Source organism: Oryx dammah, unplaced genomic scaffold (genome assembly GCF_014754425.2).
Source record: "Oryx dammah isolate SB20612 unplaced genomic scaffold, SCBI_Odam_1.1 HiC_scaffold_27, whole genome shotgun sequence".
Lineage (NCBI taxonomy): Eukaryota > Metazoa > Chordata > Mammalia > Artiodactyla > Bovidae > Oryx > Oryx dammah.
In genome coordinates this window covers 5,067,173-5,083,202 of record NW_024070211.1, presented here as the reverse complement: position 1 = coordinate 5,083,202, position 16,030 = coordinate 5,067,173, and the positions used below count along the sequence as shown (strand labels likewise).

The following is a 16,030-nucleotide window of genomic DNA, read 5'->3' as shown; positions in this document are numbered from 1 at the left end:
CACCCAAGCCTCCTGCCTCCAAGTCTGCCTCCTGCCCCGCCTCTGCCCCCTCCTCCCTCCTCCCCCCCCCTCACCCTCTCCTCCCCTCTCTCTCTCTCTCATCTGTCTCCTCCCTCCTCTTACGGGGTCTCTGCCTTGCACTGTCCAGGCCTTCTTCTCTACTCCGGTGAGTCTCTCTGCCTCCCTCTCCTTCTTCAGATTGATCCTCCCTCATAAGTGGACCAAGTTCAGCTCCTTTCTAGGGACTCTCAGCAAGGCCCTTCTATCTTGGTCCTGTCCTGAGAGTGAGACGCCTTGGCTGTGTGGAGTATGCCCGAGGGAGGGGCGGGCTCTCCAGCTTGGGGCGGGGGCGGTGGTGGGGAGTAGACCGGGAGGCCCTCACATGGACGTGCCCGCCAGGAATGCTGCTATACAACGGGCAGAAGCGGATCCCAGGGAGCCCCGCCAACCTGGCCAACAGGCAGCCCGACTTCATCTCCTTTGGCCTCGTGGGCGGGAGGCCCGAGTTCCGGTGAGAACCCTCACCCTCCCTGTTTACGGGGGAGGGGGCGCTGGGGGACTAGACTGCAGGACTTCCGATCAGGGGTCTTCTGGAAGAAGATGTGGCTGTTATCCTCGATGACCTCCGTTCTGCCGGGGTCAGCACAGCCCACCGGCCGGTGGTGGAGGAAGCAGCCTCTGACCTGCACAAAACTGCAGCAGGAACACTCAGCGATGCTGAGAGCGACCTTCTGGGGCAAGGCTGCTGCAGGCCAGAACTCCTTCATTCTTCATTCATTCAGCAGTCATTTGCTGAATGTGTGCCGGGCACCGATAGAGAGAGAAACACAACAGATCAGATTCTGGCCCTTGTGGGAATGTAATGTCCCGGTTGGGGGAGACCAGTCGCAGACTAAGAAGGAAAGGAATGCGATCGCAGAGAAGGTCCTCAGACGAGCAGTGAGGCCACGTGCTAGGCTGCAGGGGCCTGGAGCCAGGCACACTTGGCGCCCCAGGGGCGGCCCTGGACAAGCTCCCAGGGAAAGGGTGTAAGGGGGAGAAGGCTTAGGGAGGGGCGGGGAGGCGGGCAATGGTGTTGACCCCTTTGCCGGCCTGGGCCCCTCCCTACAGACCCCACGTCCTCTCTCTCCTGCCCTGCCCCCCACCCCTGCCCCACGGAGCAGGTTTGACGCAGGGTCGGGCATGGCTACCATCCGCCACCCCACACCGCTGGCCCTGGGCCAGTTTCACACTGTGACCCTGCTGCGGAGCCTAACTCAGGGTTCCCTGATCGTGGGCAGCCTGGCACCGGTCAACGGCACCTCGCAGGTGAGACCCAGCTCCGTCCCCCTAGGCCTGGCCCCTCCCCCACCTCCGCCCAGCCTGGCTGCCACTCCCGATGTCCCCTCTGCCCAGGGCAAGTTCCAGGGCTTGGACCTGAATGAGGAGCTCTACCTGGGCGGCTACCCTGACTACGGCGCCATCCCCAATGTGGGGCTGAGCAGCGGCTTCATAGGTGAGCCCCCTGCCCCCTGCCTGCAGCCCTGGTCAGACCTCCCCCCCGGGCTGGCCGAGCCCACGGTCACCCAGGAGGACCAGAAGGACGTGGTCACCCGGGCCTCCAGGCACCCCCACCTTGGCTCATCCTGCTCGCCCCCCCCCACCCCCACCTAGGCTGTGTCCGAGAGCTGCGCATCCAAGGCGAGGAGATCGTCTTCCACGACCTCAACCTCACGGCGCATGGCATCTCCCACTGCCCCACCTGTCGGGACCGGCCCTGCCAGGTGACCCTCCAGGCCGCACCCTTCTCCCCGCTGCCCCCAGCCACTGCCCTTGGCCATGACAGAACCCCCCTCCCCCACCCTGTGGGAAGCAGGGGAGGGCCAGGGTGTCCTTGGCCTGACTTTGGGGTGTTGCCTTGCAGAACGGGGGCCAGTGCCAGGACTCAGAGAGCAGCAGCTACGTGTGTGTGTGCCCGGCTGGCTTCACCGGGAGCCGCTGTGAGCACTCACAGGCTCTGCACTGCCACCCAGGTGGGTACCCATCCGCTCCGTCCATGGCTGCCACCCCAGCCTCTTCCCTCTGCCCGTAGCTGCGTCTGCATACCCACCCTCAACCACCCCCTGCCCCCCCAGCAGCTGAGTACTCACCACGCTCGTGGGTCCTCCCCCAAGTACTTAGCACCTTCCTGGCTTCTGACTTCCATCACCACTTACACCAATTCCCCTCCGCCTCGCATCTCTGCCACCCAAGGCCTCACCCCGCTCGCTGTACCCAGGCACGGCCCCTGCCCCCCATCACCGCTCCCTGGTATCTACCACCTGTTACCAGGGCACTCACCCCCGCCTCCCGTTGACTCCTCACCCCTACACCACAGTGCGGGTGGGTGCCGTCTTCCAGGAACAACACCCGGAGTCACGGGCTCATCCGCCTTGCTGTCCCCCTGGCCTAAGTCCCTTCCCCCTCCCCCGTCTCCCCATGCAGCCGTCCCGGGCTGGCTGGGCTAACCAGCCCAGGCCCCGGCTGCAGTAGGTAGGACCCTGGCATCAGGACCCCTCTCCTTCTCCCCGGACACCTCCATGTCCCCCCCCGCCTCACCGCCCCCTGTGTACCCCCGCCCCAGAGGCCTGTGGGCCCGACGCCACGTGTGTGAACCGGCCCGACGGCCGCGGCTACACCTGCCGCTGCCACCTGGGCCGCTCAGGGATGAGGTGTGAGGAAGGTAAGCAGAGTGGGGACCTGAGACCCCGGGGATCCCAGGGAGGACAGGGGGAGCTGGGCAGGGCACCCTGAGGCCCTGACGGGTCCTGTGGAGGATGCCATTATCCCGGAGCCTGAATCCCTTAAGCAAGGGCCCCAGAGAGGAACCCGATCCGATTGGAGACCGGCTTGCTCTGCAGCACCAGGGGGCAGGGAGTCTCAAGGCTGCTGCTGCAGACACTGTCCAGCGGGTCCCCAGCCTTTGGGACTAGACAGCAGGAGTGAGCAGGGGTCCTGGAGGAAGGCTGCCTGCTCGGAGCCCTCCCAGGACCCCGGGATTCCCACTGCCCCGGCTGAGCTGTGGCTGCTGCAGGTGTGACCGTGACCACTCCCTCCCTGTCGGGCACGGACTCCTACCTGGCACTGCCTGCTCTCACCAACACACACCACGAGCTGCGCCTGGACGTGGAGTTCAAGCCGCTGGCGCCCGACGGGGTGCTGCTGTTCAGTGGAGGGAAGAGCGGGCCGGTGGAGGACTTCGTGTCCCTGGCGATGGTCGGCGGCCACCTGGAGTTCCGCTACGAGCTGGGCTCAGGTGAGTGCAGATACCAAACACAGACGGGCCGTGGGCACTGGGCTCCGTGCCACTCTCCCCGGGCCCTCCGGGGCCCCAAGAGACAAGAGGAATAAATTCTGAAGTCAGACCAACAGGAGGCCCCTGATCTTTGCGTCCTTCTCTCCGTCTGACCCAATTCCAGTCCTTAGACCTCCGAGGGTTCCTCAGGGGGCACAGAGAGGCTGAAGGAGGTTCTATGTCTGCTCAAATTCTTGTAGGGGGCTGGGCCAGGGCAGGGGGGCCCATCCATGTGCCAACCCTGCCTGGCGTCCTCCCCAGGCCTGGCTGTCCTGCGGAGCGCCGAGCCGCTGGCCCTGGGCCGCTGGCACCATGCGTCCGCGGAGCGTCTCAACAAGGATGGCAGCCTGAGGGTGAACGGCGGGCGGCCCGTGCTGCGCTCCTCACCTGGCAAGAGCCAGGGCCTCAACCTGCACACCCTGCTCTACCTGGGCGGCGTGGAGCCAGCCGTGCAGCTGCCCCCTGCCACCAACATGACCGCCCACTTCCGCGGCTGTGTGGGTGAGGTGAGCAGACTTCCTGACCACCAACAGTGAGGGCGGGGTGGCCTTGCTTCGTCTGCAGTCAGCCCCGGGTGCTGGGGACTGGACGCTTCCCCCTCTGAACCTCAGTTTCCTCCTCTGTGAAATGGGATGATCGCACCTGCTTTCAAAGGTCATCCCGAGGCGGGACCGCTGTGATGGGTGTTTCCCAGGTGCACAGCAGGCCCTGGACTCTGTTCCTCCTTCCCCGGTGGCTCAGCTGGTAAAGAATCTGCCCGCAGTGCAGGAGACCTGGCTTCGATCCCTGCGTTGGGAAGATCCCCTGGAGAAGGGAAAGGCTCCCCACTCCAGTATTCTGGTCTGGAGAATTCCATGGACTGTATAGTCCCTGGGGTCACAAACAATCGGATACGACTGAGCGGCTTTCACCCTTTGCCTGCGCTAGTCTCCCACCTCACTGCTCAAGTCGGAGCCTGGGGCCCCTGCTCCCCTCCGTCTGCTGGCACCTCTGTGCCTCTGCCCGCTGCGCCCTTCAGGTCCCTCCGTGCGCCTGTGCCCACAGGTGTCAGTCAGCGGAAAGCGGCTGGACCTCACCTACAGCTTCCTGGGCAGCCGTGGCGTCGGGCAGTGCTACGACAGCTCGCCGTGTGAGCGCCAGCCCTGTCGCCACGGCGCCACGTGCATGCCCGCGGGCGAGTACGAGTTCCAGTGTCTGTGTCGAGATGGCTTCAAAGGTGGGGGAGCCCCCAGGCTGGGAGGGAGGGGGCACGGGGTGGGCAGCGCCCGCTCCGGCCCCTGCCCACTCACCTTTGCCCCGACCCGCAGGAGACCTCTGTGAGCACGAGGAGAACCCTTGCCAGCTCCATGAGCCCTGTCTACATGGGGGCACCTGCCAGGGCACTCGCTGCCTCTGTCCCCCCGGCTTTTCGGGCCCACGCTGCCAACACAGTAAGTGCCCCGACTTCTCTCCGCCGTCCCCCTCGGGGCTCCAGGGGCTGGAGACAGCCCACCGACCAGAGCCTGCCTCTCCCCACAGGCTCTGGACACAGCCTGGTGGAGTCCGACTGGCATCTTGAAGGCAGCGGGGGAAATGGTATGTACTGGGCGTGAACAGCCAGAGGAGCTGAGCAGACTTGTCCTTCTCAGACTCTGGGTCTTTCAGCTCCTCTTCCAGTGACCCCACCGCCCTCTCCGCTCCATCCTGGCCTCTAAATAAAACCGGTCCAGGTGAGAGGCTCCCTGGGCACAGAGACAGGATACGGAGAGATGAGCCGCCTAGAGCCGGATACCACCCTGCGCTTGCAGGCTGGGTGACCACGCACTCCTCTCACTTCCGTCCTCTGCTCTATATTCACGCATAAAGCAACAAAGGTGTATGTGTGCCCATACTTGCCCTGGGAGCAGCAAATGTACGATGAATAAGGCAGGACCCTCGTTCTCAAGGATTCCACAATTTGTTTAAAAGCAATGATAATGATTTTACTACCATGTGTAACATAAATGGCTGGTAGGAGCCTACTGTATAGTGCAGGGGGCTCAGCTCGGTGCTCTGTGAGGACCTAGATGGGTGGGATGGTCGGGGAGGGACAGTCCAAAGGGAAGGGATGTAAGTATACGTATGGCAGATTCACTTCGTTGTGCAGCAGAAACTAACATAACATTGTAAAGCAGTCACACTCCAGTTTAAAAACGTATTTACTGAACATCATTTACGGGGCTTGTGCTACCTGATTTCTAGATACATATCTTATTTATCACTAATACAATAGGAGAGGTGGTGGTCTAGTGGGTAAGGGCCTGGATTCAAATCCTAGCCCTGCCACTTCCTGCCTGTGTGACTTCAGTGAGTCACTTAACCTCTCTGTACCTCAGTTTCCTCATGTATTAAATAGAAAGAAGCAACATCCTTCCACAAAACTTTGGAAAAAATTTAGTGTGAGAATAAAATTCTTTACTGTATTTAAAACGCTTCAAACAATGCCTGGTCCATAGCAGACACAGAATATTGTTGTTGTCGTCCAGCCCCTAAGTCCTGTTCGACTCCTTGTGACCCTATGAACTGCAGCATGCCGGGCTTCCCTGCCCTTCACCATCTCCCAGAGCTTGCTCAAACTCATGTCCATTGAGACAGTGATGCCATCCAACCATCTCATCCTCTGCTGCCCACTTCTCCTACAACCCTCAATCTTTCCCAGCATCAGGGTTGTTTCCAGTGAGTCAGCTCCTCGCATCAGGTGGCCCAAGTATTGGAGCTTCAACTTCAGCACCCATCCCTCCAATGAATATTCAGGGTTGATTTCCTTTAAAATTGATTAGTTTGATCTCCTTGCTGTCCAGGGGAGTCTCAAGAGTATGAAAAAATGCAGAATATTAGCTTTTGTGAATTGTAGCAAAGACATAGGGTTGTGACAAGGATCCAGTTAAAAATTATGTTTGTAGCTGGATGATGTGAAACTTCCTGCCCCGTAACTGGCACACAGTAGGTGCTTGGTGACTGTTAGCTGCTCACTTCATCAGCTGGTGGAGGCCACTGATGTGTCTCCTACCCTGGTAGCTGCCAGGCCCCAGGGGCCAGCACTGGTACGGAATGGCTTTGAGCAGGTAGGGTTGGGAATGGTATAGCCACACACACTGGGTGCGTGATGCAGCCTTAAGGTCTGGGCTGCCATCCAGCTTCCCACTTCCTGGGCAAGTCCCTCACCCCTGAGCCTGTTTCCCTGTCTGTAAGATGGAAGGAACTCAAGGGTTCAGAACCGTTTATGTGCTACTGACCTGGGTGACCAGCTGTCCCAGTCTGCTCAGGACTGAGAGACTTCTGGGAATGAGGGGCTTGCAGGGCTGAAACAGGACAAGGGACTTCCCTGGCTGTCCAGTGATTAAGAATCCTCTTTGTAATTCAGGAAATGCGGGTTTGATCCCTGGTCGGGGAACTAGCAGCCCACATGTCTTGGAGCAGCTAAACCCACCAGCTGCAACTACCGAGCCTGTGTGCTCTAGAGCCTGAGGGCCGCAGGGAAGACCCACCACAGTCAAAAAAAAAAGAACCAGAACAGGAGCCGGCAAATAGGGATAGGTGATGGCACAGAATGAATGAAGCACATAAGATTTCAAAGGAAACCAATTATCCTGAAACAAGGTTATCAAAGGGCTTCCCTGGTAACTCAGGTGGTAACGGATCCACCCGCAGTGCAGAGGACCCGGCTTCAATTCCTGGGTCAGGAAGATCCCCTGGAGAAGGGCATGGCAACTCACTCCAGTATTCTTGTCTGGAGAATCCCATGGAGAGAGGAGCCTGGTGGGCTATAGTCTCTGAGATTGCGAAGAGTTAGATATGACTGAGTAACTCACCCTTTCACTTTCATCAAAACGTTTACATTTTTTGCTTCTTTATTAACCATTAAATACAAGATTTAGGGTTGTTAGTCCCAACAGCTACCACCTTTGCAATAAGCATAAACAATGTCTTTAAGTGCTTGTAACTACCACATGGGGGTGAGGAATCTCCTGCTGGTGACAGTCACCTTCAGTGTGCCTCCTACCTGCATAATTGAAGCAGTGGCTAAGCTTCAGGGAGAAGTGAGCAAGGCCGGAACTGCAATGTTTTCCCAGCCAAGTTCGGAGCCCCCTGAATTCTGCCCACAGCCCCCGGGGTCCCCAGGGACTGCAGGTTCAGAGCCCCTTCAGTACAGACCCGTGAGGGATGGATGCTCCATGGGGGTGGGCGGGGCTCCCAGCATCGCCTCCACTGCCCCTCCACAGATGCCCCCGGGCAGTACGGAGCCTACTTCTATGACAACGGCTTCCTCGCTCTCCCGGGCCGCGTCTTCTCCAGGAGGTAAGACCAGTGTTGGGAGGGTCTGTGGGCCTGGGGTGGGACTTCTGCCCCCTCACCCACTTTCTCCACCGCAGCCTCCCCGAGGTGCCTGAGACCATCGAGCTGGAGGTTCGGACCAGCACGGCCAGCGGCCTCCTGGTCTGGCAGGGCGAGGTGAGTGTGGGGCATCCGGCCCGGGGTCTCAGGCTCCCCCGCCTCTTGGTGGCCCGGGAAGTGGGAGAGAGAAAGGGGGTGGCCACAGCCGCGGGGGCCGCAGAGACACTGTTTCCCTGGCAGGAGTCGGGACAGTCTGCGCGAGGCAAGGACTTCATCAGTCTTGGGCTTCAGGACGGGCACCTCGTCTTCAGGTGGGTCCTGACCCCTCCTCTCCCTTCCCTCACCCCCCTTATCCTTCATCGGCTTTCCATCCGGTCCCCTCCCCAGCCACACCCCCCACTCCCCCACTCCAGTCCCACCCCCTGCTCACGCCCTCTGGGGCCTGTGTGCCTGCAGCTACCAGCTGGGCAGCGGGGAGGCCCGCCTGGTCTCCGAAGACCCCATTAACGACGGCGAGTGGCACCGTGTGACGGCACTGCGGTAAGGGAGCTCCCCCGCCCGGGCACTGGGGCGAGAGGCCAGAGTTCCCTTGTCACATGGAGGGGGCAGGCATTAAGCTCTGGGGAGACAGAATTTGAGGGCGGGGTCAGCAGGGCGATCACCACCCAGAGCACAGACTTCCAGGATGGGACAGAACTCCTGGGGGGCGAGAATGAGCACACGAGCACCCCAGGGGATGGGGGAAACCCGGGTGGGGTGCTCGGAAGCTGTTTGTGTGGGGCCAGATCTCTCACCCAGCCAGGGGTGGGGGGACAGGAAAGAACTCAGGGAGCAGGGGGCGGACCTCTCTGTTGTAAAGGGAGGGGACCCTCACGGGGCTGGGAAGGACGGGAAATAGTGGGTGAGGGCCGGACTCCCGTTCTGATGCAGAGAGGGCCAGAGAGGCTCCATCCAGGTGGACGGAGAGGAGCTGGTGAGCGGCCAGTCCCCAGGCCCGAACGTGGCGGTCAACACCAAGGGCAGCATCTACATTGGTAAGTCTTGAAGGTGGGCCTCAGGGCAGGCTGGGGCCCTGCTCCTCCGGGTGTTGAGGGAGAGACTGGGGAGCCCTGCACCCCCTGAGCAGAACTGGAGCTCCCCCTCCCAGGGCTCCTGGAGCTGATGGGCCCGCCCTCTCCCCCCACCCCCACAGGCGGAGCCCCCGATGTGGCCGTGCTGACCGGGGGCAGGTTCTCCTCAGGCATCACGGGCTGCATCAAGAACCTGGTGCTGCACTCTGCCCGGCCCGGCGGCCCCCCCCCGCAGCCAGTGGACATGCAGCACCGTGCCCAGGCGGGGGCCAACACACGCCCCTGCCCCTCGTAGGCACTGCCCGCCCCGCATGGACTCCCGGGCCACGCCCCAGCCCCGCGACGGCGACTATATTATTATTAATATTATTATGATGATGATGATGAATATTTTGTATGAAACCGAGGCGATGCCACGCTTTGCTGCTACTGCCCTGGGCTGGACTGGAGGGTGGGCACGTCACCCCCGCCCCCACCCACAAACACACCTGGGCAGAGCCACAGGCTGCGGGCACAGCAGGTTGCACCAGAGCCGGTGCCTCGGGGGCCACCAGAACTCGGGATTAGGCACGGTGGCTCAGTGGGGTCAGACCCGCCTCCACCAACGGAGCCCCCCACAAGGCAGTGCTGGGCCGCCCATTTGTTCAGCCCTGGGGTGGCGGCCCTCATTTCTGCGGAGCCAACATCGGCTTCCAGCCAGGCACCTTGCCAGCCACCTGGGAGCCTCACCATCTACCCAGAGTGGAGGGCATCAATTGGCCTTGGCCACCCTCCTCTGGGTTGGGAAGGCTCTTTAGTGCCAACTGTGGAGCAAAAGGCAGCTCACCCCTGGGCAGGCAGCCCGCCCCACCCCCCCACACCAGCCCACGTCCCAGCCCCGTTCCATCCCGACCAGACCAGCTGGGCCCCCGGCCCCTGGCAGCCTCCCCTTCCCACCAAGCCCTCCTGGCCTGCACTGCTCCCTCCCCACCAACCCCACACCTAGCCCAGGGCCCCCTTGCCCTCAAGGGGCTGCAAGGGAAACTCCACCCAACTCGTACCAGGAGCTGCTACAGGCAGAGCCCCGCACTGAGAGGGGCTACCTGCCCGCGCCAGGCCACTTCCCCCCCCCACGGATCTGGAAGTGAAGGACCAGGGGACGTGGGGGGAGGAGGCCTTAGTGGTCAGAAAGAGTAAGTGCCTTGGGTGCGGGGAGCTGGGACACAGGACTGGGAGGGGCAGGGAGGGGACGCGCCCGTCCTGCCCCATCTGTGGGCGCCCGAGGGCCCACCTGGAGGCACGCGCCCGCCCTGCCAGCAGCCCCTGAGACGTGGGGCCGGGATGCCTGGCCTCTGTGTCTTAGAAAGGGCCCTCCTGTGGTCTTTGTCTTGATCTTTCTTAATAAACGGTGCTATCCCCGCCAGGGCTGTCATCTCCTGTGTCTTTGATTCAAGCGGGACTCATGGTCCCTGAGGGTGGGCCAGGGTAGGGCCAAGCAGGATGGACCAGTGAGGTCCAGGGATAAAGTGAGACAGCTTCAGGCGCATGAGGGCCCTGTTCCCTGCCCTTCACAGATCCAGCAGAGTGCCAGCTGCCAAAACAAGCTGCAGAGTCAGCTGTCCCGGTGGCCTTCACCATGACCCTCTGAGGCAGAAATCATCCCATTTTCCAGAGGGGCAGACTGAGTCTTGGAGGGTTATGTGATGGGCTCAAAGGTAGACAGCCCTGTGTGAGGGGGTGGGGGCAGAACCCGGGGACCATCTGACCCCAGAGCCCACTCTCTCTCCGATGCCCGAAGCCTCTCTAGGAATGCACCCCCTGACGCTGGAAGGCTGGCTCACTCAGCCGCAGCCCCCCAGGGGCCACTTGGCCAGGACACGTGTAACAGACAGTGCAGCAGAGGCCACGGGCCCGGGCCCGGTGGGCCAGCTGGCTGGAGAAGCAACAGCACCAGAGGAGGCCCAGGAGGAGGCCAGCAGAGGCTAGGGACAGCGAGGAGGCCAGCGCCACCCCCTGCAGCCAGGGCCCTGCAGAAAGAGAGTCTACTCAGGCCTCGGCCTGGGCCTGCTGCCCCCTGCCCATCCCTGGAGCGGGACAAGTATGATCTCGGTGGATGCGGCGATAGTGGGTGGTTACCAAGAGCCACCTACCTTCCTGAGCTACACCTTGTCGGGCAGGGTCCCAGTGGGCTGGCGGGCTCCTCCCAGCTGCTGTCCCCAGGGGACCTGAAGACCAGAGAGCTGGGGAGGGAGTCAGGGTCTGGGAGGTACCGTCATCCGTATTCCCCTCCTGGCTGGGCTCTGGAGAGGGAGCTGAAGGGGGAAATAACCAACACACTGAGATTTGATAATTAAATGATTATGTCTCATTTAATACTCCTAAAACCTCTGAGCAAGTGTTAGTATTTTTATTTTACAGATAAGGAATGGATGGGGAAACAGTGGAAACAGTGTCAGACTTTATTTTGAGGGGCTCCAAAATCACTGCAGATGGTGACTGCAGCCATGAAATTAAAAGACACTGACCAAGCTAGACGGCGTATTAAAAAGCAGAGACATCACTTGGCCAACAAAGATCCGTCTAGTCAAGGCTATGGTTTTTCCAGTGGTCATGTATGGATGTGAGAGTTGGACTGTAAGAAAGCTGAGCGCTGAAGAATTGATGCTTTTGAACTGTGGTGTTGGAGAAGACTCTTGAGAGTCCCTTAGATTTCAAGGAGATCCAACCAGTCCATCCTAAAGGAAATCAGTGCTGAATATTTGTTGGAAAGACTGATGCTGAAGCTGAAACTCCAATACCCTGGCCACCAGATGCAAAGAACTGACTCACTGGAAAGGACCCTGATGCTGGGAAAGATTGAGGGCGGGAGGAGAAGGGGATGACAGAGGATGAGATGGCTGGATGGTATCACCAACTCAAAGGACATGAGTTTGAGCAAGCTCTGGGAGTTGGTGATGGACAGGGAGGCCTGGCGTGCTGCAGGCCACGGGGTTGCAAAGAGTCGGACACGACTGAGCACCTGAACTGAAGCACAGAGGGAGGTTGAGTCACTCGCCAGGTCACACAGCCGGAAGATCCAGGGGTGGACCTGGACTCACAGTCTAGCTCCAGAGGCTGCGGTGGGTGAATGGAGCTGCTTTTCAAGAAGGAAGCACCTGTGGTGAGCACTGTCAGTGCACCCAGCGCCGTGCTCTGCGCTGGGCTCGTCACCCACAGGATTTCACTTAAAGTTCATGACAAATCCAAAAGGCTCACTTTATCATCCTCAGTTTACAGGTAAAGAAACGGAGGCACAGGGAGGTTCATTCTTCCACTTATTTGACGAGTATTTTTTGATCATCTGCTATACCCCAGGCATTGCTCTGGGGACTAAGGGATATGACAGTGAGAAAAACAGACAAAAATGTCTTCATGGAGGGCTTCCCTGGTGTCTCAGTGGTAAAGAATCCATCTGCCAATGCAAGACACATGGGTTTGAACCCTGATCCAGGTGGTACTAGTGGTAAAAAAAAAAAAAAAAAAAAAACCTGCCTGCCAGTGCCGGAGACAGAAGGGATGCAGGTTCAGTTCCTGGGTCTGGAAGGTCTCCTGGAAGAGGGCACGGCAACCCACTCCAGTATTCTTGCCTGGAGAATCCCATGGACAGAGGAGCCTGGTAGACTATATTCCGTGGGGCCACAAAGAGTCAGACATGATGGAAATGACTTCAGTTCAGTTCAGTTGCTCAGTCATGTCCGACTCTTTGTGACCCCATGGACTGCAGCACGCCAGGCTTCCCTGTCCATCGCCAAGTCCCAGAGTTTACTCAAACTCATGTCCATGGAGTCAGTGATGCCATCCAACCATCTATCTCATCCTCTGTCATCCCCTTCTCCTCCCGCCTTCAATGTTTCCCAGCATCAGGGTCTTGTCAAATGAGTCAGTTCTTGGAAATGACAGAATGCACCCTCACCACCACTGAAACGCCATTTGGAAGCAGCTGGACCTGATGACCTCCGGCATCTTCAAGCTCTAACGTCCTCTGGTCCTCAGGCTAGAGGTCCTCAGCCTGGTCTGGACAGAGTCCCCGCTGCTTCCCCTTATCCTCTCCCGCCACACCCCTGCCTCCGGCTCCCATCCCAGCTGCTCAGCGGGGCCCAGGCCCCACCCACCACTGACCTCCGCAGTTGGCTGGTGGCCAGGAGGCCTGGTCACTGCCATCGCCACAGTTGTCCATGCCCCATCGATCGCACACCAGGCTCGGGGGGATACACCTGCCGTTCTGACACGGGAAGTAGGCACCACAGGATCCTGCGGCCGAGAGGGGAGGCATGCGATGAGGACCCTGAGCACCAGGGCAGGTCTGGTCCTGTGCCGAGGGAATGTGGGACATGTGAGCAGGAGAGGCTGTTTCCAGGCACGTGCAGATGAGAGTATGGATGAGACAGGGATGTGATCATAAAGATGATGAGGGTGATGGTGGCTAATATTTATGGAGTTCCTATGCCAGGCCCAGCGCGGTTCCCGTCCCAGCTCATCGGGTTCTCACAGCAACCCTGTGGGTCAGTACTGTTATCAACCCCATTTGAGAGAGGAGAAGACTGAGGCACAGGGAGGCTAGGTCGCTAGACCAAGTCCACATAGCTTGTATCTAAGCGGCATGGTAGGAATTCCACCCCATGCTCATGTGAGCATGTGAGTGTGTACACACACGTGTGTGCCCGGCGACCTGAACACTCCAAGCACCTCCCCCCACTCAGCACTGTACCTGCCATCAGCCCACCTGCAACTGTATGGCTTGTTCCTCTCCGGTCTCTCCACTCAAAGGTCATCTTGTCTGAAGGACTGCCCTCACCCCCACACGAGAACAACACACCACCCCTCCCCCACCCCTTTATCCTGACTCCGGTTCCCCTGTCACACTTACCACCTCTGCAGAACACAGATTTGCTTGATTCTTTGTGGTCTGTCTCGCCCACTAGAACGTCAGCTCAAGTGAGACAGGGACTTCTCTTTCACTCATGGCTGCGTGAATCCCTGGAGCCTGGAAGAGCACCTGGTGCCTGGCAGCTACTCAATACTTATTAAATGAATGAACACACGCACAGACGAGAAAAGGGGATGACTTGGTGCCCAGGTGCGGCAGACAGGTTGGCTTATGCAGCACCCCATTCAGCGGAAAAAAGCTGGGTCAGGCAGTACTGACCAATCCCATGGCTCAGAGCTGAGCATGGGAATCAGCGCATTCCATTCCGGGTTCTGGGGATGGACACATGGCCCGTGTGGCCAATCAGATTGGACCCTGAGGACTTTTGCTAGAACCTTAAGATTCCTGCAGTTCCCTGGCAGTCCAGTGGGTAGGACTTGGCACTTTCACTGCAGGGGGCTCGGGTTCAGTCCCTGGTTGGGAACTGAGATCCTGCCAGCCACACAACGGCTCGGCCAACAGAGAAAAGATCCTCGCTCTTTTTTTCACTGAGGTGAGAGTTATAAGAGAGACTGTGTTCTTGGAGTTGCAGAGTCACCTTGCTGCCAAGTAGAAAGAGGGAGCTAGAGTTGCCTGAGATGGAAGCCAAACAGATCCAAAGCAAAGGGAGAAAAATAAAGAGAGAGCCTAGGAGGCATCACTTGAGCTCTTGGATCCATCTTTACCTGAACCAACACCTTAGTATCCCAGTTATAGGAGCCCCCCAAATTCTCCTTTGGCTTAAGCCTACTCAAACTGGGTTTCTTACATGTGCAAATGAAAGTGAATGCTCTCACACGCACAAGATGCTGTAGGTGTCAGAGCGAATACCTATGAGCGGAAACACAAACAGTAATATCATAAAAAGGGGTCCAAGGGAGCCAGAGTTGCAGCAGAGCTTCGCCACTGCCACCTGCTCTTGAGTCCAATCCTGCTAAATACAGAGCAGCTGCGACATGCCTGGCCGGCGCCTCACAGGAGGGCAAGGTCATGGGGGGAAAGGGAGAGAGAGAGAATAAAGAAGGGAGGGAGGGAAGGAGTTGGTTTCCAATTGGCCAGTGAGATCTTCTTGCAAAACAACATTAGGACCCTTGGCACAGGAGCCAGAAAGGGGACCCCAAGCCCCATCAGTCATGGCCCCAAAGACACACATGAGACGGCAGGGCGTGCTCTCTGACCAGCTCAGGTTGAAGGGCTGTTGAGGGCCTGGCATGTCGAGGTCCAACTCCTGGTGAACCTGGGTTGGCTCTCAGAGCCACCCCCCCCACCCCCCCGCCAAAGTTCTTGCCTCCAAGTTCTCATGACCCCATATTTAATGCTCCAGTCTGGATATTTTGGCAGAGAGGGCGATGAAGCTTCTCTGTGGTTTTGGAAACTTCTGGGCTTTGGCAGCTCGTCTGGGGTAGCATCAGCGAGTGTCTCCAGTCCTGGGGAACCTGCCGGGACTAAAGCCTTGACTCAATGTGAACAGAGGGCCAACTCTAGCAGTTACAGCCTCGCTGCTCCGCCTGTGATCTGGGTGGCCTGCGGCACTTTGCCTAACCTCCCTGAGCCTGTTTCCCATCCATCAGTAAGAGGGTATGACCCAGCATAGCTGCTGTGAGAACAGAGGAGATCTGGCTTGCCAAGGGCGGGAGACAACGCTCATTAAGGGATTACTGTTAATATCACAATAAGTTCCCTTTCCTTGCCTAAGTAGGTTTCCCCCACTTACAATCACCAAGAGTCCTGGCTCTCTGCCCCTCTGCAATCGTCTGAGAGGCAGATTCAGGACAGAGGAGCCGCTGTGTGAACATACGTGGGCGTGAGTTGCCTGGAAGTGTGCAAAGTGGTACTGTGTATGAGGTGTATGTGATGCGAACTGTGTGTGCAAGTGAGTGTGCCGTATGTGAGCCAGGTGGGTCGTGCGTTGGCAGTCTGTGTGTGCGGGGTGTGTGGAGCTGTGGGTACCAGGGGTGTGCTTGCGCCTTGTGTATGAGGGAGTTGATACTGGAGTGTGAGTTGCAGGAAGTCAAGTCCCCGCGGTTGGCTCTGGGTCTGGACCACCCCACCCGCTTCTCTCCCGCAGGCCCCGGCCCCTCCAGGTCCAGGCCGACAGCCCCAACCCACCCAGCCGGAACGAGGTAACTTCTCCCACGAAGTCCACGCGGGGCTGGCGGCCTCTGGTGACCAGGCGCAGGCCCAGGAGGTCCCCGGAGGTCGTCACCGGGGCCGGGATGGTCAGGCCACAGAGCGGGGCTCCCAGGGGCCGGGGCGTCCCCGGCGGCCCCTCGTACAACTGCAGGTAGGAGCCGGGTGCGCAGGGGTCCGCAGGCAGCGGGGCGGAGGCGTTGAGCGCCGGGGGCGGCATGGAGGCGTTGAGCGCCGGGG

General features: G+C 59.4%; 2 protein-coding genes across 5 annotated transcripts in view; one reads left to right on the top strand and one right to left on the bottom strand.

Moving 5' to 3' along the window:
• Positions 1 to 10,147, top strand: part of HSPG2 (heparan sulfate proteoglycan 2) — a 110,532-nt gene extending 100,385 nt beyond the window's left edge. For all 4 annotated transcript variants that reach the window (XM_040229533.1, XM_040229535.1, XM_040229534.1 and 1 more), the window contains 17 exons: positions 400 to 511; positions 1,164 to 1,308; positions 1,396 to 1,495; positions 1,654 to 1,763; positions 1,904 to 2,012; positions 2,603 to 2,701; positions 3,053 to 3,274; positions 3,575 to 3,819; positions 4,358 to 4,529; positions 4,621 to 4,743; positions 4,832 to 4,888; positions 7,555 to 7,630; positions 7,705 to 7,783; positions 7,907 to 7,977; positions 8,123 to 8,206; positions 8,597 to 8,700; positions 8,859 to 10,147. In XM_040229533.1, coding sequence (XP_040085467.1) covers positions 400 to 511; positions 1,164 to 1,308; positions 1,396 to 1,495; positions 1,654 to 1,763; positions 1,904 to 2,012; positions 2,603 to 2,701; positions 3,053 to 3,274; positions 3,575 to 3,819; positions 4,358 to 4,529; positions 4,621 to 4,743; positions 4,832 to 4,888; positions 7,555 to 7,630; positions 7,705 to 7,783; positions 7,907 to 7,977; positions 8,123 to 8,206; positions 8,597 to 8,700; positions 8,859 to 9,031 — 2,081 coding nt within the window. In that variant the 3' untranslated portion in view covers positions 9,032 to 10,147. The remainder of the gene's footprint in view (positions 1 to 399; positions 512 to 1,163; positions 1,309 to 1,395; positions 1,496 to 1,653; positions 1,764 to 1,903; positions 2,013 to 2,602; positions 2,702 to 3,052; positions 3,275 to 3,574; positions 3,820 to 4,357; positions 4,530 to 4,620; positions 4,744 to 4,831; positions 4,889 to 7,554; positions 7,631 to 7,704; positions 7,784 to 7,906; positions 7,978 to 8,122; positions 8,207 to 8,596; positions 8,701 to 8,858) is intronic.
• A 614-nt stretch (positions 10,148 to 10,761) lies between these two features.
• The window catches only part of LDLRAD2 (low density lipoprotein receptor class A domain containing 2), a 7,731-nt gene continuing 2,462 nt past the window's right edge, over positions 10,762 to 16,030 (bottom strand). Inside the window, exons 3-5 of the mRNA XM_040228541.1 lie at positions 15,770 to 16,008; positions 12,874 to 13,005; positions 10,762 to 11,027 (exon numbers count right to left, since the gene is read on the bottom strand). Coding sequence (XP_040084475.1) covers positions 10,762 to 11,027; positions 12,874 to 13,005; positions 15,770 to 16,008 — 637 coding nt within the window. The remainder of the gene's footprint in view (positions 11,028 to 12,873; positions 13,006 to 15,769; positions 16,009 to 16,030) is intronic.